Raw genomic sequence first — 21,757 nt, 5'->3', positions numbered from 1 at the left:
TGGTGGTAAAGCCAGTAAAAAGGGGTGTTCTCCTGGAAGGCTGAAAGACCAGTTTACATTACATGAATATATATGTATAACTTTAGAACATAACATACATTCTACCAAGGTACCATGGGACAAGCAGCAACATTTGGGTTTTATCTCCCAGAAGTGGAAATGTATTTTGTATGTTCTAGTATAGTTGGGTCTGAAAACTAATCCTACATCCAGACATGATTTCCCCAACCCTGTTGCCCACAATTCTGTGGAAATTCGGAGCTGGATCTGGATTTAAACTTTGCAGCTAGTTTCCATCTCTACCATGAATTCAGATATCTTAGAACTTTGGAGAATTAATTTATCTAGGTCTTACGCCCTACATTTAAAAGTGGCTAGAGACACTTTAAATGGACACTTTAAAGGGGTTTGAGTTTTTGGAGGGCAGCACCCAGAACATTCAGAAAATGAGTCATTTTAACTTGTGTCAAATTGGGCACTCAAAATTGCTGCTCACTTTTGAAAATTGTGGCCAAATGTATACACCAACTCCATAGAATCATAGACTTTAAGGTCAGACGGGACCATTATGATCGTCTAGTCTGACCTCTTGCACAACGCAGGCCACAGAATCTCACCCACCCACTCCTGTATCAAACCCTTAACCTCTGTCTGAGCTACTGAAGTCCTCAAATTGTGATTTAAAGACTTCAAGGTGCAGAGAATCCTCCAGCGAGTGACCTGTGCCCCATGCTGCAGAGGAAGGCGAAAAAACCCCAGGGCCTCTGCCAATCTGCCCTAGAGGAAAACTCCTTCCCGACCCCAAATATGGCGATCAGCTAAACCCTGAGCATGTGGGCAAGACTCACCAGCCAGACACCCAGGAAAGAATTCTCTGTAGTAACTCAGATCCCACCCCATCTAACATCCCATCACAGGCCATTGGGCATGTTTACTGTTAATAGTCAAAGATCAATTAATTGCCAAAATTAGGCTATCCTATCATACCATCCCCTCCATAAACTTATCAAACTTAGTCTTGAAGCCAGATATGACTTTTGCCCCCACTGCTCCCCTTGGAAGGCTGTTCCAGAACTTCACTCCTCTGATGGTTAGAAACCTTCGTCTAATTTCAAGTCTAAACTTCCTGATGGCTGGTTTATATCCATTTGTTCTTGTGTCCATCTCTGATCTCCTACCAACAACCCCTGAAGAATAAGCCTGATGTATTTTACTGTAGTTTGCATCATTTGTCTTAGTTTAGCAGATTTTGGGAACGGGGGGGAGGGCGATGTTTAGAAATACTTCTCTTTAACCTTTTCCCCTCTCCAAAAAAGGTTTTACTCGCAACTCAAGCAGTGTGTCACCTCATGGGTATGTGCCAAGCACCACCCCTCAGCAGACAAACTACAACTCCGTCACAACAAGCATGAACGGCTATGGGAATGCTGGAATGTCAAATTTAGGTGGTTCTCCAACCTTCCTCAATGGATCTGCTGCCAATTCTCCCTATGCCAGTGAGTATTATACGACACTTCTGCATTTTGCACTTTTTCATTAGAATGAAATAGTGACTCTTCTGCGCTATGCAATAGTTAGTTGCTATTCTGTTCTCCCTAAGTCACTGGCCTTTTGAAGCACTTTTTAGTGTTGCCATGAGTGAACTGCTCTACTTTATTATTATTATTATTATTATTATTATTATTATTATTATTTGGGAGAATGTGCAGGGTTGAAAAAGAATAACATCTCTCATGACTGAGAGTTTCAAAACTTTCTTTGCATCCTGTAAATAACAACACCCCCCCTTAAACGCTGCTAATTCTAGAAAATGGACATCACGTAAATGACTTCATGTCTGCTGGATTTTGTCAAAACTTGTAGCCTCAATACTGAGCTTGTTATTTGGGGGGAAGGGAGTTTGAGGCTATTTGCTAAATGAAACCTAATTTGTTCCAACAGTAAGGTATCAAAGTCAGAAAAGATAGGTCCTGTAACTTTGGGAAGGGTTGGTATTTATCTATGTACATAGTATGCGAACACCCCTCTTAGCAATTATTAATTGTCATTGGGCCGCATCTTGAGGCCGCAATTCACTGTTTTTGTTGTTGCTCAGTATTATATTGACTTCACTTGGGATTGAGTAAAACTTGAGCAAGAGTCTCAGAATTCGGCTTATTTTTATTAAGCGTTTCTAAAGTGCCACAGAGATACAAAACATGGAAAAGCGCATGTTCCATGCTCTAACGAGCTTACAGTCTGAGGTTCCAACCCTGCAAACGCTTATGCACAGGACTGACTTTATGCCTATTAACTTTAAAAGAGCTACTCAAGTGTGTAAGGTTCAGCATGTTGGCAAGTGTACGCAATTTCGTCAATGTAACTACTCATGTGCGGAAGAGTTGACAGGATCGGGGCCTACAAGCCTGATCCTGCAAAACCGTATGCACATGAATAGTAGAATCTAATGGGAGCTGCCCAGTTCACCCACCCTTACACACATTGTGTAGTAGCTTATTCTGTGAGTAGTTCTGCTGGCATCAGTGCAAACTCAGTGAAAGAACAGGTTTGTAAGGACTAGTCGTGCGAGTGAGATTTTGTAGGGTCAGACCCTAATATGTTCTGTAGATGTGGGATGCTAAATGTATCAACATGTATAATTCTAAAGTTATCTGATATTCTAAAGAATGACAGTAAATTATATTGAAATACATGCAGTGAGTCCAGATTTGAAAGGGAACTAATAACAATTCAATTTGAAAATAACGACCACGGCTTCTTAGCTTCCCAATATTTAGAAAAAAATGTGCACCTACAAACCTAGCACTTTGTAACCAGGGAATCCCCAATCAGTATTACTTTTGTACTCTGATAACAATGGAATCTTTAATGTTATCAATTTTCTTACTTTGTTAACCTGGATTTCCTATAATAGAACCTGTACGCTCTGAATTCATAATGCAACATGATTAAAAAGGCATCTTTTTTTGGAAACAGATGCCTGTAACCCATTAAAAATACTCCTGCAATTTATTATTTCATATTTATGAATGAAGCCATCTTTGGAGTAACACTTCACTTCTCAGTCCTGATTGTTTGCTTTATTCTGTTTTTATTTTCGGAGGTTTTTGTGGTAGATCTGTCATTCTGTTAATATCTAATCCATTCAGTCAGAAAATGTTTCAATCATGACCTGAAAATTAAAAGGTGGCATTCTTAATTAAATCAATAAACTAATTGCTGGATAGTAGCAATTCAATTTAGGTGCTTTGATTGTTCTTCCTTAACAAGTGCTTGCAGACACCAAGTGACTTCAGACTAGATTGTATCTGTCAGACTGTAAAACTTTGAACATTTAATTTCCATTAATTGATTTCCTCCGTGTTTCACAAATATGATATCCGATTCTCATATAGGGACTCAGATGGGATGATTTTTATCTGCATAAATGCAAATAAAATAATAATCCAAAGCCCAGCTGATTTGAATTTTCTTCCTATAATATTTAATTATTCATAAACCACTCATGTTCATAAATAGTTTCTAAACCAGATGAACAATAAGAATAAGGGATCCCACTGGTAACAGGTCCCTTTCTGTTTTGGTTCAAGGCTGGAGTCCAATAATACTGTATTAACTGGAATTGTTTGGATGTATTTTTATGAAAACAAACTCCCTACATGATAAATCCACGACCCAAAGACATTAATTGCAATATACAGTAAACCAACAGGATTCCAAGTACTCAGCCATTTAAAAATCAAACCTCCTTTGTGTCAACTTTGCAATATAAACAGGGGGGTGTTTAAAAATCAGACACATATGAAAAAGTTGCTTTCATTTAAAAATATTCTAAACCTGTTTATAAAACCTGAAGACGTCTGTTTACTCCCATAAGTGGGGCAAGATGTTGAGCTGATATAAATCCGAGTAGCTCACTTGAAGACAATCAAGCTACACTGATTTACACCAGCTGAGCATCTGGCCCATAGCTCTGAATGAAAATGTAGCATTCTCGATATCCAGACTGTGGTCACAGATCCGCCAGGAGGTTTTCTTGACTTGGCTGTCATAAAAATAAGTCCCTGTTTTCAGTATCCTAAATATCACCCAACATATGATTTGTTAATCCAACCTTTCCCCTTATACCATCCCGTCCTCCCACCGTGCCACCCTAACCCACCCACCCATTGGCCAGATGAGAAATATGAATAATGTTTGTGATGCTGTGTACTCTGATGATGGCCCTCAGAGGAGTCCAGTGGGGTCCGGAGAAGAAGAAGGCTTTGAAGCTAGAGAACAGCCTGATTTCGGCATTTATAAATGAGAATGCATCATCACAGTACCCACATGTCATCTTGAGATAGACTAGGTGGAATTCACTTAGCGGGATGGCAAAGAAGGGGAGGAGGGATAGCTCGGTGGTTTGAGCATTGGCCTCCTAAACCCAGCGTTGTGAGTTCAATCCTTGAGGGAGCCACTTAGGGACCTGGGGCAAAATCAGTACTTGGTCCTGCTAGTGAAGGCAGGGGGCTGGACTCGATGACCTTTCAAGGTCCCTTCCAGTTCTAGGAGACAGGATATCGCCATTAATTTTTTTTTTTTAATTTTACACTTGGGAAGCAGGATTTACAGGAGTGATGCCCACAATGAGAAAATTGCATTATGCAATTACTACCACATCTTACACGGGATAGAGTGGGACTGGGAAAGGTTCAGAGAAGGACAACAAAAATGATCAAGGGTATGGAACTGCTTCCCTACAAGAGACTAAAAAGATTAGGGTCGATCAGCTCAGAAAAGAGATGAATTTACCTAGTTCTTTTTGAACCCTGTTATAGTCTTGGCCTTCGCAACATCCTCTGGCAAAGAGTTCCACAGGTTGACTGTGCATTGTGTGAAGAAATACTTCCTGTTCTTTGTTTTAAACATACTGCCTATTAAGATTCATGATCACGTACAAGGCAGTAAGGCCTGTGAGATTTTCAGTGGTGATGGTCATACACTATGTGCCAGATTTTCAGAAGTGCTGAGCACGCGGGACTCTGAAGTCAAGGGGAGATGTGGATGGTCTCAGGGCCTTTTGAAATCAGGACCTGTGCATCCTGGAATCAGGAATCTTTTCTTCCCAGTGCCTGCTTGTGAATTCACAGTGTAAGAAATGCTTGGTTTTGGGTTTTTTTCCTCTAGTCGTGCCATCAAGTCCAACAATGGCCTCCTCCACTAGCCTCCCATCCAACTGTAGCAGTTCCTCTGGGATTTTCTCCTTCTCACCAGCCAACATGGTCTCAGCGGTGAAACAGAAGAGTGCGTTTGCCCCTGTCGTGAGACCGCAAACTTCCCCACCTCCCGCCTGCACCAGCACCAATGGGAATAGCCTGCAAGGTAGGTGAGATCAGCACGGGGAGGAAGATCGCTCCTCTTGAAACCGCAAGGTTGCGGCGCTACATTACGCACAGCATTTAATTAGGCGTTGGCAGAGGGGATGGCGCTTGATGGGGCTGTCGTGGTCTCTGGCCTATAGTTTACTCCTGGAAAGAGTAACTGGAATCTATCCTCATCCCCCTGTGCCTAGCAGGTGACTGGGAACACACCCTTTCTTTAACTCTACTAATCCTACTGGATTTAGATGCTGTGGCTTTAAAAGCACCGATCTAGTGTTTTGATAAAAACGAGAACTATTTCCGCTTACTAATACCATCCTTTTTCTTTCTTTCCTCTCTTATTCCCTGTTGTCGTCCATTATCAGACCAGTCTTTTGTGGACTCTAGCAAGTACTCCACTGCAGGGTCTCTCCAGGGGCTGGCCTTCTCCTGAAGTACGTCACTCAATCTTCCCTTCCTTTTTTTTCCTTTGTCATCGTACTCTTATGCAGAAATCCTTCCGACTCCGCAAGAGCTGTAGGGCTTCACGGCACATACACGGCTGCAAAGCGTGGTGCATATGTTTGCCTTTAATAAATACAAGGCGCATTCCTAACTAAAAGCAGCATTTCCCAGTTTACTGCATAACGGGACAAACAGCTCCTTGTGATTAATGGACTGCATGTAAGCCAATTAATCTCCTGAATGATGCAGTGTCCCTTTGAAAGCCTCTTCGGCCATTGGTAATACAGGAGCTTCTTCTTTTCTATGTCCCTAGTTCTCTAATTCAAAAATATACGAATATGGTTATATAAGTACATAATCATGTGTTCATGCACACTGAGGGAACAGGAGATTAAATTACAGTCAGCACTGGGGATGCTGCAGGAAACAGAACTGCCCATTTCATTGTTTGCTGCGGCGTACTGTACAATGTGGTGCCTAACCCTCCCTTATAATTACTGTACGCCACGTTAGCATGCTGAGACATGTACGTTTTCATGCTCACTTAGACCGAGGGGTTTTCATAAGCAGATGCAGCCAACTGTCTCAGACTATGCCAGAGGTGGAAAGGTTTTGTGATGCATGCTGTACTTTAGACCTCAGGTTTGGGCATTTTCCTTTCCATGTGCCTGTGCAACTCCGATAAAGAGTACTGAGCGGAGAATAAACCCTTTAATCACTAAACCCATTTCACGTAGGGCTTGTTTCGGAATGATCTATTCAAAAGATGTGTAATGTCCTAAAGTATCTGCGTGCCATGCCACGGCTTCTGTCAGTCCAGAGGGGAGAGAAGCTTGCCTCGCAATCAGAGCTGAGATGGCATCATTCACAAATAAAATCTATATGCATGTAGAGTGGAAAGAATTCATTCATAAAAACCGGCATCTATCATGACTAAAGATAAGCATTGCATTCAGTGTACTTTAGACTGGTAAATTGGGGGTATAAATCCTTATGCTGAAATAAGTAGTTATAAAGCTAGAACATATGAATTAGTAGCTTTTTTGAGGTGTCAGTCAAACCCCTCATTTAACACGTTAGAAACAAAACCACCAGGTTTTTAATCGACAGCTAAACCTTGGCTCACAGAAAATGTGCTGTTTTTAAAAATCCGTCACTGCCAGCGACCAGCAGATTTGAACAGCATTTATTTGCAACGGCATCAACTAGAACTATTTAGCCCTGTGAATAAAAATTGGAAACCGATAGTTGGCTCACATGGGCTTTTGAGAGTGTTTGTGTTTCTTCTGTCCCTCCCCCCCCCCTTGCTTTGGAGTGGGGAAAGAGAGCGAGCAGCAGGAGGTTTTTAAAAATCATTGTTTTTCACTTCATCACACACGGAATTCCAGATTTCACCTACTGTATTATGAAAGGCAATTATGGAATGAGCGTAGAGCACTGGTCGCAGTTGGGGATTGCTGATTGCCGCCTCTTTATGTCACGTCCAGAAAACACACCGATCTAAGTATTTCCCCTAATTTGTATTTAGCAATTCAGTTTCATAATAGGAATAAGACACCAAGAGAAACGATTCATTTCTTGGGCACCACTGAACTTCTTGGTGAGTTAAAGACACACGGCCTTTAGCCCCGTGCCTTATGACACCACCCGAGGCATGCAATAATCACTCAGAAATGCACTGCCTGTTGTGTCTTATTGCTTAAATAAACAACCATGTATAAGGAGGTTGTCTTATCTCTCTTGGGCTTCTGGTTACACCAGAAAGCAATCAAGCTTTGCTTATGTAGCAGAAGTCACTAGAACTGCAGCCATGCTGATCTGTTGTTCTCTTTGCCGAGCAATTTTGTAAATCTCAAAAGACATGATTGCTGTAATTTGCTAACAGCAGATACAAATGAGCATGGGATGGGCAGAAATAACGCCCATGTGTAGGGGCTGTTCCTCTCTCTCCCTTTGGAGGAGGTCCGATCTCATACCTACAGCATTTCCCTCTGAGCCCTCCTTTTTTCAGAATAGAGGGCATGCTGCAGTTGAGAGAATTTACATGGCCCTGTAGACGTAGCACTTAAGGAACAAAAGTAGCATGATCTAAATGAGGACCTGGCAGAATGGAAATGCCAAGGCTTTTAGGCAGAAAAGATGTCGTTTTCTCTATTTGACTTGTAATTTAATTCAGAATATCAGAGCTCCTCAATAAGAATAATAATAGTGATGCCTTGAAAACCTCCTTACATGATGTACTTTTGTATCATTTCACTTCCACTGGCACCAGGTGCAGCTCTTGCATTAATCTATGGGGAAATGTAACAGTCCGAGAGTGAGGAGTTGTCATGATTTGCGTAAGGCTCAGTTGTGGAGTTCCTACAAGTCCCCACTATGGGGCTGCACGTAGTGGGACTGCCCCAGGAGAAGAGCAGACTCAGAGAGAGGTAATTTTGTCTCTGGGTTCCTCCCTTGCTCCTGGGGACGCAGTAACCTGCATTAGACCTTCACCTGGCACAGATTACTTACCCTTCAGCCGCAGCTCAGCTGTGCTGGCTAGAGTTTGGGGGGTGGACAGAGTCAAGACACCACCCACTCCCTCCTCTTCCCCTCAACTTCACCCCACCCACATAGGAAGAGGAGTAGTGGCTTCCACTGAGGCTGCTCTCACCCCTGTACTTAGCGGAGCCAAGAAGGCCTTACAGCCCCCACCCCCTCCTCCCAATTCCCACCAACATGCTCTTGTTTCAGGACTTTCATCCATAGATCCCGAAGTGCTTCACAAAGGTAGCAAATATCATTGTCCCCATTTATACAGATGGGGAAACTGACTTGCCCAAAGTCACTAACCCGTAGAACACAGGTCTTCTAAGTCCCAGTCCAGTGGCCCACACTAATCCCCCGCATGTGCACATAGAGTGAATCACAATCTCGCCCTTAACCGGGGCCCTGTTATCCCCTACCTGGGTGGGAGGGGACTGGAATTCCCTAGAGTTTCCGTTTCCTCAGACCCAACAACAAATGTCAGAGAATCCACAAGAGGCTTCCTGGTGGAGATGGCTGCTGGATAGATCCTTCATCTCCCTCTCCTGCCCGCTGGCAGCATGGTCTTGCCATGGGTGGTCCCTGTGCCAGAAGGAGGGGAAGATGGGACCTTGTCTGATGAGGCCTAAGAATACTTTATAGCATCTTTACCATCCGTCTTTATAGCATCTTTACCATCCATGAGTTTTAGGCCCAACTCATCCCCATATAGAGGGCTGGAAGCTCCATGAAGTTCCCCATACCAAGTTGTGAATATGTTGTTCCAGGGGCGGGGCAGGTTTTCCCCAGCCCCACAGAAGGAATGATGTTGGGTAGTTCAACCCCCAAACCCACAGATCCACATAGATACTGTATATCTCAGCTCCACCAATTTTAACTTTACTATGATTGCCCCCCACAGGGCTGGTGGGAGGAGAATGCAGGTCTTCCTGCCCTAAGCATGCCCCTCCCTGAGTACGGAGCTTCAGTTCTATGGAGGGGCTTCTTGGGGGGGGACAGATGTTAGTCACATTGCTTAATGAACAACTGGAAGGTGCTCGGAGACTACTGTGCTGAGCACGGTATAAGAACCTGCATAGAATAGAAAGGGGCCCTTCTTCCTCACTGGGGCCTTTGGACATGACCAGAACAGAGAACAATCCTGGCCTTAGTCTCTGACTCTATTCCCCGACTTCGCCTCTCTCTGGGGTCAAACTGCAGAGCGAACTTGTTGTTATTTCTTTAGCATTGTCCCTGGTTTTATGAACTTTGGGTGAAACTACAGCAGCTTGTTTGGGGAGCCCTAAAGATGACGTTCTTTAAAACTGCCCCAGATATAACCAGGCTCCTTACCAGAATGCCTGGTGCAATCATCCTTTGCAAAAACCTTGCTGGGTGAGACGCTCCAAGAACAGAAATGCAGCTGGACAATTGGAACATGTCACCTCTTCGGATGTCATACAGCAACCGTGGATGTGTTTTGAATTCTCCCCTTCTCTCGTTTTCTTTAATTTAATCAGTGCAGTTTACTTGAGCTGTTTTCCCCGCACTGATTAGACTTGTAATTCTTGCACATATGGTGGTGTTTGTGGAGAAAACATTTCCCTCCCCACCCGCCTCACACCCAAATCTGCAAGTCTTTCACTTTGGCTTGGTTCTTATCAAGTGATTGCAGCTGTAATTAAAGCACAATGAATTAGAACCTGTCACAGGACCGAGTTCTTCCCTAAGAAATCATTTGCCCAGATGTCCGAGATGGCAACTCTGGTGTTTAAATCATGCACCCATGAAGTGCAACCAGCCTGAAGTCTAGTATGCATTTTATATCCTCTTGCAAATAACCATACAACTACTATTTCAAAGATGCAATCCTGTTATAACATTCACAAAGAACCTATGCGACTACCCTTGTAATTATGTTTACTTTTAGTTAGCTCAAAAGCTTGTCTCTCTCACCAACAGAAGTTGGTCTATTAAAAGATATTACCTCACCCACCTTGACTCTCCAATATCCTGGGACCAACACGGCTACCACACTGCACACTTGCAGTATACCATTCAGCCACTAGATGTGCCCTTGTTCTGTACAGGTTGTAGTGGAGTGTGGTCCCTGGTAAACAAAGAGAGACAAAGGTGGAGGTGAAATGGTGAGGAAGTCTATTGTTTTTCTGTAGCTGTTTTCTGTAAAACAGTTTAAAAGAGACTGTGATTCTATATCTCATGATGCACCATTCCAGTTGAAGGGAGTTTGCAATGGGAGCCCTGATAGGGAAAAAAGAAGGAAATTATATTGGGAAGAATAGTGCAGTAAAATCATCAATCCACCTTAAACAAACAAAAGAGACGAAAATCTAAATTAAAACTAAAATTCTACTCTTAATTCATCCCAGTCGTGAAAAGGCACCTAAAGATTTGGTGAGCCCATAAGATGCCATGATGCTGAGCCCCCACAAAAAACAACAACAACACTGGGTTAAGGATTGATTGCAGCTTTAACTTGGAACTTTCTTCTGTAGGGGGTTTAAGTTGCTCTCAGGACCACTGGCTACACATGCACAACTCCCAGTAATGTCAATATCCAACAAGTTTTTAAATAGGTAAAATGTTAAATGAATCAGTGTGTGCCACAGTCTGAGAGAATCAGGGAGAGGAGTATAGGTGAGCACCGTGTCCACCCTGGGTCAGCTAGTGGTTGCCAACCCATCAGTTCTGCAGAGCTGCGACAACTGGAGGAAATCCATCTTCTCAGCTGGCTCCCGTTAGTTAAGTGATAGGGTCTAAAGCTTTGATTTCCCATAGGCTTAACTGCTGTTCTAATTTGCAAGGATCCCAGTCAGCCTTTGGAGCAGATGTTTCAATCCTGTAGCATCATTCTCAGCATTACTTGGGTCTGTATCGGCTCATACTGGCCTACTCCTAAACTCTCCCACAAAACAGCAACATGTATCCTCAACCTAGCCCAGAAACACTGAGTGATAGGTTTGACCATCCACTCTTCAGGGGTTTGAATACCGAAATGAGCTTGTCTGGGAAAGCTGGCTAAGAAAAGGATCCAGTGTTAGTGTACATAAGGCAACAGACTGGCTTTTGTATACACTGCGGGCATGTGGGATGATAGCTGTATGCCCACACAGGGCACGAATGTCTGTTCTTCTTAAGAAATTAACAGAATTTATGAAAATTCTTGCAGCTTTGCCAGCAGCAACCAAATTCTGCATCTAAGAGCTGAAAAGGGGTTGCGTCTGAGCTCAGATACTGTACTAAATTTACGCTAGAAAAATGTCATTGTTGCCAGCAGTTAGACCTGATTTATACCAGTGTCAGTGAGATCAGAATCAGACCTTCTGTATTTAATGCATATATTGTTATTTCTATTGTTTGATACTTGTGTATGAATTCAGCTCCCAGTATAGATAGTATCTGACTGGTAAATGTAGTGAGGGTTTTGGAATTGAAGGTGTGATGCAAAGGAGTCACTTTTCTTTTTCTTTTTTCCCTTCCTCTCCCCTCCTTTGAACAGCTATATCTGGCATGATTGTTCCTCCCATGTGAAAGGATTGCCTTGAAGAATTTTATTGAAGAGGTTGAATTCTGCTTCAGAGAGAAATCTGATACAAGTCCCAGAGTGGAACTTTTTACTCAGGCCTTTTTAAAAAAATAAAATACAATAAAATAAAGAGGAATCTTACAATAACTGCGGATTTTTAAACAAAACAAAAATCACTATCCTTGCAAATACCGAAATTAACAAAAAATCTGCAATTGCAAGGTGTTGATTTGAGTTGTCCATCCCAAGTACTTGGGAGATATATTTATTCTGTGTTGATAAAGAAAATCCACTTTTTTCTTGTTTTTTGTTTTTTGTTTGTTTTAATTTTTAAAGCTTGATTTAACTCAACAGCCATTTGTCTTTTATAAATCATACAGTTCTGCAAGGGACACTAGAGATGAAACTTCATATTTTTAATTTATGACCCTTTTCTAAAGCTGTGTAAAGGGAAATGAAGTGGTAACATTTACAAACAAGTCAGTAAGGGACAGAATAGAAGTGCCAGTTAGTTTTTTTTAGAAGAATAATGGCCATTTAATTAAGAGTCGGCTCATATGTGTTGTTTATCCAGGGATGGTTTGCTAATCCGATACATTTTTCATTCTCTAATTAAATAGATATCACTCACTAAGCATTTGTTCTTTTAAAACAGGGAGAGAATTTGTAACCTCTGTTTTTAATATCAGACTAAATAATTGTGTAAATAATGCGATGAGAAAAGTTGGTGAAAGTGTAGCTAAGGACATGAATAACGTAAGCTGACGTCTTTAACTCTGAAACCCAGTGCCTCTGGATATAATGCTAAAACTGCATAATTAGACTAGCATGGCTCTCTGTTTAGCTTATATCAGAATCTTTCCAAATGAGTGGCCTCCCTTGAGTTTAGCATAACCTGAGCTGTGCATACAAATCTCCTTTGGATTGTGTGTCGCTGTCTAAAGACACGGACTCAAGCCATTATTACATGTTGGGTGTAATCATAAATTTTCCTCCTCACTTTAATCTATTTGTTTCTATGGGGCAGAACCAGAATTGACTCGTCTGCAGTTCTGCATTCTCAATGATCTAGAAGCACACTCGTTTTTTGTCAGCCTCCCGCTAGGATTGTTGCTGTATCAGCCGACCCTCTCAGTTTGTAGCATAATATATTAAGCAACAGGTAACTGTTTTTGAATAGTAAGTGGAAACATGAATTTGAATTTGCAGGTGGAAGGGAGGGGGAAGGGTCATGAGGAAGGTTTCAAATCAAAACCATAGGTTCTGTTTTACAGGAATTTTGCTATCATTATCTGGGAAGTGTTCTTAAAACTATTAGTCAAAGAGGCAGCAAAGCTCTGAAGATGCATTATCTGATATTTTTTCTTTGCTGTTGTGTTTTGTATGTAGTTATAAATACTGTAGATTTTTTGTGATTTTTTGCCAAAGTTGTTGTTCTATTTATACATTTTAATGTCTTAAGACAGATTTTCAATGTCACAAAAAATTACTGCATATTTTGCAAAAAGAGCTCACTACCTTTAGCTTGCACATACTTGCAAAATTAATTAAAGGGAAAAAAAAGCTTTTTTGTTTTGTTTGGGGGGGGTTTATTTGTTTGTTTTAAAGGGGATTTTGTAAAATATCCATATAAATAATGTATTTATCTTTGGAATTTGTACATTGCTTTTCCCCTCCATCCCCAGTTTATTTTATTGTGTATGTTTGCTATGTGAAAAGTGCTGATTTGTTTGGTCACTCACCGTTGTATTAGCTGTTTAAATGTGATTTTAAAACATTTCATTTATAGGGTTTTTTTAAGATTGTTTTAAACCATGCTTCCATTTTTTATTTCCACCTAAAAGCCATTGTCTATTTTTGTATTATTTGTAAGTTAAGAAGTTTTTTCCAATATATGGCAAAAAGTAGCATATTATTCTTGTAGCATTTAGTTATGTAGATTTTAAAAAATATCCTTTGCTTTTGAGGCTTAACAAAAAATAATGCTGTTTTACTCTATTAATATGCATGGGATCTCTCCTCTTTGGAGTGACGCATTTTTGTGCATTAAATATGGGGAGAAACTTCATAGAACTCAATGAATATACTTTCTTTCTTAAGTCTGCTTGTATATTTCTCTGTCTTTCACATAAATATAAACCAGCAGATTGGATGCCTTAACAATGCAAATCATATTCATTTCACTTGTACATTGTACTGTGCACCAGAACTGTCAATCATCACTAACATTCTAAGAAAAAAAAGGAATTGAAAAGCACAAAAGAACTGTTTTTGTTACCTTAAGACAATGTAACTTTTTTCTAGTAGAGCAAGAAATCATTTCCAATGATGCTGCAACTGTGCATGCTTCCTGTATGAATTTTGCAATGGTTTTCACTAGAAAGTCACAGTGTGATCTTTTTGGGGGGGAAAGGCAAATAAAAGAAAAAAAACTGGAAAATGTGAGAGACATCAATGTATTGCTTCTCTGTACTCGAAACGATTATTCCAATTCACATAGTAAGCAACAGCATGGCAATGTAATCAAATTTAAAGCCATATTTTGTCCAGTGACACCCTTGATTGGTCTTGTAGAACGCCATTCTAAGTCGTAGCCATTTAGACAGCCATGTTAACCATGTACATTCGTAGCCCTTTACTTCAAAGTCCAAAGATCCATGAACAACGTGTTTTGTTGCAGCTATTTATAGTGATCGGATAAAAGGAAATTTATCAAAATCTCCCTGCAAAAGACCCTTGTCTCTTACTAAGTAAAAGATGCCACTCCTTACAGAATATGGCTTTAAGTGGAAACGTTCAGATTTCAGTTTCAAAAGGTGAAGCTACACAATAACTGGATTGCATAAAGTATGCCTATTTCCTCACAGTTGTACTAGAATGCAGCTAAAATGAAGTCATCTCTGAAACTACTAACCTTTCACCTTCTTATCTAAATCTTTTTGAATAGACACACACACTGTACAGTTCTATTGTTAGAGAAACTAACTACTGTAGAGATTGTTATAATTTTTTTGCAGAAATTCAAGCTGTAAAAACTTTTCAACTTTCACAATATTTAATTAAAGTTACTTCCTGTCTGTGATTAGAGCCCCGGGTTGTGACTTTATTTATCTGCTTCTACTGCTCGACAGACCAGGATAACTATAAGGTGGAAGCCGGAAGCTCCTGAACTGCCCTTCTCAAAACACAGAGCAGCAAAAAGTGGCAGAATAGCACATGGAAATCTACTCCTCTCGTGCTGCATTAAAACTCCTCTTCTACTGATTTCAGTGAACTTTTGCTTATCTTATAATGAAGCATTTATTGTTCTCATCACAGTATTACAATAAGGCTTCAAGGACAGATCATTGTGCAATAACATAGCTAGAATCAGTCCTTGCTCTGAAGAGCTTGCTGGCTCAATACATAAGGCTGATGGAGGGTGGGAGAAAGGAAGTATCCCCATATTACGGCCGAGGGTCTGAGAGATTAAAGGCTTGATCCTGTGATCACTGAAGTCCACGGCATAACTCCCATGGACTTCAGTGGTGCAGAATCAGACCATAAGTAACTTACCCAACATCCCACTGGAAATCTGTGGCACAGGCAAAAACTGAACCCAAGTGTCCTGAGTGGCTGTCCATTGCCTCACGCACAAGAACACCCTTCCTTTCCAGAGTCAAGTTACGGGCTTCTGTAAGGAGATTCCACTTTGCCAGTCTTCATATTAAGCCTCTGTCACCTACCAGACAGGCGTGATGTGCTTCATGCCAAAGAGTGTCGCCTCCCCTTCCTCCTCTGCTCTACCAACGCAGAGGAAAGAGAAGTGGTTAGTAGCCCAGGGGTTGAAGATGTTGCTGCAATGGCCCCCAAAACTCTTCTTTTAGACACAACAAATCCTGCATCTTGGCCGGGGGTTACACTAAATGACCCTTGCGGTCCCTTCTAAGCCTGTGGTTCTCTGATTCAAATGGGAGTGAAGAATTATAGCCGTTTGAGGGCTCTGCTTACAGACACAAAGCTGCTGATGCCCACCCTGACACCACCCTCGGAGCGAAGGGGATATTTTCCCAGGGACGTCACCTCTTCTTTTAGTTTTGTGCACAAACAAAACAGCACCATCGCTCTCCCTGGGCTGGAATCCAACCTTCCCTAGCACCTGTTCCTGTACTGCCCTCGAGTGGCTGCAGTACCAAAAGGATAAAGGTCGTACTGTATAACTGGATACAAAACCAACCCCCCTCTGCTAAAAGAATATTAAAGATGCAAAGCCAAGCACTCTAGTTAGGAGAGGCCAGAATTAAAAGCTCTCGTGCAACCTTAATTTGTCGTCCTGTGTAGATCCGTGGTGCTAGACGCTTGCTCACCATAACCTAGGAAGTCTGCGGCAGAGCCAGGGACAGAATCCCTCGGTTCCAGCCCCAGCAGCTGAAGTTTGGCAAAGTTGTAAACAACTGAAAGCAGAAGCGTATGGAAGAGTTGACCTTTAAAGAGAAAGTTGTTCTTAAGTTTAACTCTAGTCTAGCAGAACCAATGCTCTGCTATAATAGTAGAAAGTGTCTGCAACTCTCACTCTAGTCACTACTAGCTCTGCCTAGACTACCTGCTAGACGTTTACCATTAGCTCATAGCCTATGTACTGTTTTGCTGGCCAAGATGGTGTTGCTTGCCAGCTTTTTAAAGGCACTAAGCCCAGGCAGATCTCACTGCTGTATGATTGCTCAGCACCTCTGAAAAGCAAGCCCCGGATGTATGTGGCCAATGATTTGTTACAGTGCGTACATTCCACCAGCAGTGTTACACAGCCAGTCTGCAGGCAGGAAAGCCAGGACCCAATGTGTTCAATGGACAGTTATTTTTAGCCAGTTCTGAAGACAGGTAGCGTGAGCCCACATAAACGGCAGGGATCCAAATTCTAATTAAGCCTGGCTAAGAATCTGCGCTCTCCAGACAAACTCAGAGATACACCCTGAACTCTGACCTTAGCGAGGAGATGATACGTTGTCTAGACATCCACCTGTAATGGTCAAATCTAAAAAGTGGTGTTTGTACTAAATAAAAAAACGTGTGAGGGCTGAGTTTGGCCTGTGCATTTGGACGTGGGTGGGGGTGCGTTGGGTATATGTTGGCCTGGAAAGGGAGTTTATGGAGTGAGGACAGTTGGGTATTTTGGTGTTCGGGAGGTCAGGTGTGTGAAAGGAGGGGGGGATGGTAATGCTGTGTAAACGGGTCATTTCCTTGCTTTTCAGAGGTTGCACTTTAATTTCACAAAGCTTTTCATATGGGAATTTCCCCTAGCTTTTTACAAGCTCAGTAAAATGAGGGGTCGCCATCCTGCACAACAGGCTTCTCACATAGTCTTGTGATCCCCTTCCCTAGTTCTGTGCTTCTGCTCATCCGCTGTAGCCCACGTCTCCATCCCCAGATTCCTGCTACATCCTCACTCCTATGCCCCCTCTCCTCGCTCTGCTTAGCATCCCATTCCATGCAATCTCCTTTCACCTCATCGTTGGCCCTCAAGTCAGCTGGGCCTGCTGCAGCGTTGCCCCTTGGCCCTTGTCCGCTATTCGTCTTGTAAGCGTTTCTCTATGTGATGTGCAATGGGGTAGGGGATTTGGGGTAGGGAGAGAGGACAGCCAGCATGGCCCATTGGTCTGGGGATGCAGGCTGCAGAATGGGATTCTGTAGCCCCACTGAGCTAGGCAGTGGGGTTGGGGATGGGTTTGCTACAGAGAGACTAGGAACTAACCTCTGCCACCTCTCTGCCTGTTCTAAAACGCTTCCTTTGAAAGTGCCCTGAGGTAACTTGCTTGGCAACGAACCTGGGTTTGCTCCCACCTGTGTCAATACTAATCTAGCCAGGACGCAAATGATTGTGGTTTATCCTAGGCCTCTAGCCCAAGTGCAGGGACGGCAATTCTACCTGGCTTTTCTGGGTTTGCCTCAACGAGCAAAGGTGGGTGGGGTCAGCGACACTAACTTCAACCTTTTCCCTTGTGGAGACACAGGCTAAGACCTTTTTAACTTTCATTTAGCTGGTCAGGGTGCAAGCTGGGGCTGTGTTAGCTAACTTTAACCACTCGTGCTAGTCTAGACCAACCCTGGATGGGGTATGCAAGCGGTGGGGGGATTCCTGGCACCCTCTCCCGCCACAGACACAAAGCATACCTGCATCAGGGCCAGGCAGCCTCTGGCCTTATCCGACGGCCTGATTCTGCCACCCTATGTAATACCTTACTCATGCGAGTGTTTCCATGGGGCTTGTAATGACAAACACTGGCGCCAGGTGACACTGTCCCCTGCCCTGTGACAGGTATCAACTGAGCTGATGTTGCCCTTACTCATCTGAGTGAGGCCAGGAAATAAAGACTCGGAGCATCACTCGTCTGACCAGTAGGGAGGTAGTGTGATCGCTGTGTGTGGCACTGGTCAGGCTGCTACTGGAATACTGTGTCCAGCTGTGGCATCGGCACTCTGAAAAAGGATATTGACAACGTACTGGAAAGGATTCAGCTAAGAGCCACAAGAATGCCTTGGGGGGCTGGACAATCCGCGTTACAGCGAGCGACCTAAGCTCAATCTATTTAGAACAAGTTAAGACGCAATTTGATAAGGGTCTATAAGGGCTGACATGGAGCGTTGTTTGAGACATTTTAAGCTAGCAGACAGTGGCAAAACAAGAGCCAATAGCTCGAAGTCGAAGTTAGAAAAATTCCTGTTGGAAATAAGATGCCATTTTTTAACAGGGAGGGTAATTAACCGTTGGGATTGCCTTCTCCGGGGAAGTAGTTGTCATCCCAACTTGGAGTCCGAGTAGTGTGATGGGCTCTCTTTTTGAAACATGCTCTAATTCAACCACAAGCCCCTGGGCTCAGTAGCGTTCCCTTACGCAATAGGGTAGCACAGTGCCCCCTACTGCCGGGGTCACTGCATGAACGTCTATGACGCGGTCAGTGCAGCAAGACCGAGAAGATGATCCTAGCAGTTGCTTCTGGCCTTATAAATCTATGGACGGTTGGAATTAACGGCTCCCTTCATCTCAATAGCCTGTTGACACTGAAGTCTAATGATGGGCATGTCACCATTGTTGACTTTTCCCCAGCTGCTGTGCTTCTCCGCTGGCGGCAGTGAGGGGCAATGGGAAAGTTCAGACTGCTGTAAGGGACAGAGTTCTGTGGTGCCCTCTGGCCCAGCCAGAGGAGCTCCATGCCCTACCCTACCTGGGAGAGAACTGGAGTGTGGGGGAAGAAACACCCGATGTGGAGGGGAGGGATACATGAGCCACTTTTGGGCTTCCCCATATGCTTCCCTGGACAAGGAGGGGAGCAAAAGACTTTGTCACCCGCCATTTTCACTTTCTGGCTACTAATGACCGTTCACGTAGCCAGAATCTGCCACGTGTCTTCCTCTCCCGGCTGGCGGCTTCCCTGCGTCGTGCAACACAAGCAGGCGGCCAGGAGGGGGCAGCACGGAGAGAAGCAGAGATAGTTCTGGGCTAGGCACGGGAAAACCATGTAGTGAGTGACTGTCCCTGCCCCTAAGAGCTTGCAGTCTAACTAGAGAAGGCAAAGAGGTATTGGTATCCCTATTTTAGAGGCAGGGAAGTCAGGCACAAAAAGTGGGAGCACGTGCCCCACTTGACAGCAGTCAAAAAAGCGAACAGAATGTTGGGAATCATCAAGAAAGGGAGAGATAATAAGACAGAAAATATCATATTGCCTCTATATAAATCCATGGTACGCCCACATCTTGAATACTGCGTGCAGATGTGATCACCCCCATCTCAAAAAAGATATATTGGAATTGAAAAAGGTTCAGAAAAGGGCAACAAAAATGATTAGGGGTCTGGAATGGCTTCTGTATGAGGAGAGATTAATAAGACTGGGACTTTTCAGCTTGGAAAAGAGGCGACTAAGGGGGGATATGATAGAGGTCTATAAAATCGTGAGTGGTATAGAGAAAGTAAATAAGGAAGTGTTATTTACTCCTTCTCATAATACAAGAACAAGGGGCCACCAAATGAAATTAATAGGTAGCAGGTTTAAAACAAACACAAGAAAGTATTTTTTCACGCAACGCACTGTCAACCTCTGGAACTCCTTGCCAGAGGGTGTTGTGAAGGCCAGTACTATAACAGGGTTCAAAAGGGAGCGAGATAGATTCATGGAAGATAGGTCCATCAATGGGTATTAGCCAGGATGGGCAGGAATGGTGTCCCAAGCCTCTGTTTGCCAGAAGCTGGGAATGGGCGACGGGCTGGATCACTTGATGATAACCTGTCTGTTCATTCCCTTTGGGGCACCTGCCATTGGCCACCGTCAGAGGGCAGGATACTGGGTTTGATGGACCTTTGGTCTGACCCTGTCTGGCCGTTCTTATGCCCAACATCACACAGGGGACCGGGGCAGAAGGGGGCATTAAACCCACAGAGTCCCAATCCAGTGTTTTAACAACACGCTCAACCTTCCTCTTTTCTGCTACGCCCATCAAATGAGCCCCTGCAGCCTAACTCTCTGGCCCCTTTGCAGGTCTCCTGGAAGATGGTGTTAGGGAAGACGCATTTGCATGGGCTATACTGGTGCAGGGAAGCCACTGCCCAGGAGCTGAGTTGCACGAATGGGCCACAGGGAGGTTTCGGGATGCCAGTAAGGGAGCATGGGTATCAACTTGTAGAAATCCCCTGACCCCAACTTGCCACTCTGGGACTTTGGCTGACCCCAGCCTTCCCCTCTGCCCCCTCCTGAGCATGCTGGCTTGGTGGGCTGCCCTCAGGCGGGAGGGGAAGCCATACTTCACACTCCCCCGCCCCGCCCGTATTTCACAGTGACTTGCTCCCTGTGTCAGCCAGGCTCATGTGGCGCCCTCCCCGCCGGTTAACACTGCACTGCTACCGTTGCCTTTGCTTTCCCTTCAACCTCTGCTGCATCATCAGCTTCTCCAGGGGGTTCCATATTTATATTCGGGGGAAAATGCAGTTGCCAGGATTGGAAATATTTTGTTACCTTTTTTTACTTAAGTACAAGGCATTTTTATCTGTGCTCTCTGGAGACGTATGCTACAGTGGGACTGATTTTATCCACTTACTCAATGCACTTTAGTTCAATAATGATTACAGAACTTCTACATAATATATTAGGCAGAGCTGATTTCCCAAGGTTTGTAGCCCTCAATCTCCCCAAGCATTTAAAACGAGTCTTTTTTGATAGGTGTGCTATGAATGATACGCTCTGCCACAGTCAGGATTTAACAATCATAGCAGCAATGGGCCAGGCCTGAAAGTCGTGGCAGTCTACCCCAATGGGTGCCGCTGAGCTGACCTCACACAAAGGCCGGGTTCAGGTTTGTGCCAGGGGTTAGTTTACCACTAGCACCACAAGGTGGGGGCGGTAATAGCTTGCGTTGGCCCAACCGCTGTTGGGGAAGGAGCCAAGCGTTGGAGCTTACACAGCGTTTTCCTATGGGTTCATTTCAGCGCTGGTCAGTCTCAGCCCCAGCACTGGCCAGTGACCCCACACCTGGGACCGAATTGCCAGGAGCCCGGGGCACTGCACAAGCTGGGCTAGGTTTCTGAGAGCCCAGCATCCAGGAGCACCTATGGCTGCACCCCTTCCCCTCCCCCAAAGGGTCCCAGAGCCCAGGTTGCAGCCTGAGACTGAATGTTTACACCACAATTAAACCACTGCACTGGCCCTAGGCGCTGACTCCAGGGGTGCTCCGGGGTGCACGAGGCCTACTCAGAGGCAGCTTGTGAGGCTTGTGTTTGGGGAGGCTGAGCGGGAGCACCGGAAGCTCCCTAGAAGTGTGTGGGGAGCACCGGTGCCTGGACCGTGGCCCCGTCCCCCCCGCTCCGCCCCACAGCCCCGCCCCTCCTCGGCTTCCCCCCCCACCCGAGGTTGCATGTGCACCACTCTCACGCCAC

The 21,757-nt window shown here is 44.0% G+C and overlaps 1 protein-coding gene across 5 annotated transcripts in view; it reads left to right on the top strand.

The window, feature by feature from the left end:
• Positions 1 to 14,941, top strand: part of EBF1 (EBF transcription factor 1) — a 318,757-nt gene extending 303,816 nt beyond the window's left edge. For all 5 annotated transcript variants that reach the window (XM_026659369.2, XM_026659368.2, XM_026659367.2 and 2 more), the window contains exons 14-16: positions 1,317 to 1,496; positions 5,170 to 5,364; positions 11,833 to 14,941. In XM_026659369.2, the coding sequence (XP_026515154.1) occupies positions 1,317 to 1,496; positions 5,170 to 5,364; positions 11,833 to 11,864 (407 nt within the window). In that variant the 3' untranslated portion in view covers positions 11,865 to 14,941. The remainder of the gene's footprint in view (positions 1 to 1,316; positions 1,497 to 5,169; positions 5,365 to 11,832) is intronic.
• The last annotated feature ends 6,816 nt before the right edge of the window (positions 14,942 to 21,757 follow it).

This window comes from Terrapene carolina, unplaced genomic scaffold (assembly GCF_002925995.2).
Source record: "Terrapene carolina triunguis isolate 2854851 unplaced genomic scaffold, T_m_triunguis-2.0 Scaffold629, whole genome shotgun sequence".
Lineage (NCBI taxonomy): Eukaryota > Metazoa > Chordata > Testudines > Emydidae > Terrapene > Terrapene triunguis.
Note: the sequence above shows the minus strand (reverse complement) of the source record. Positions and strands in the feature narration are given on the sequence as shown.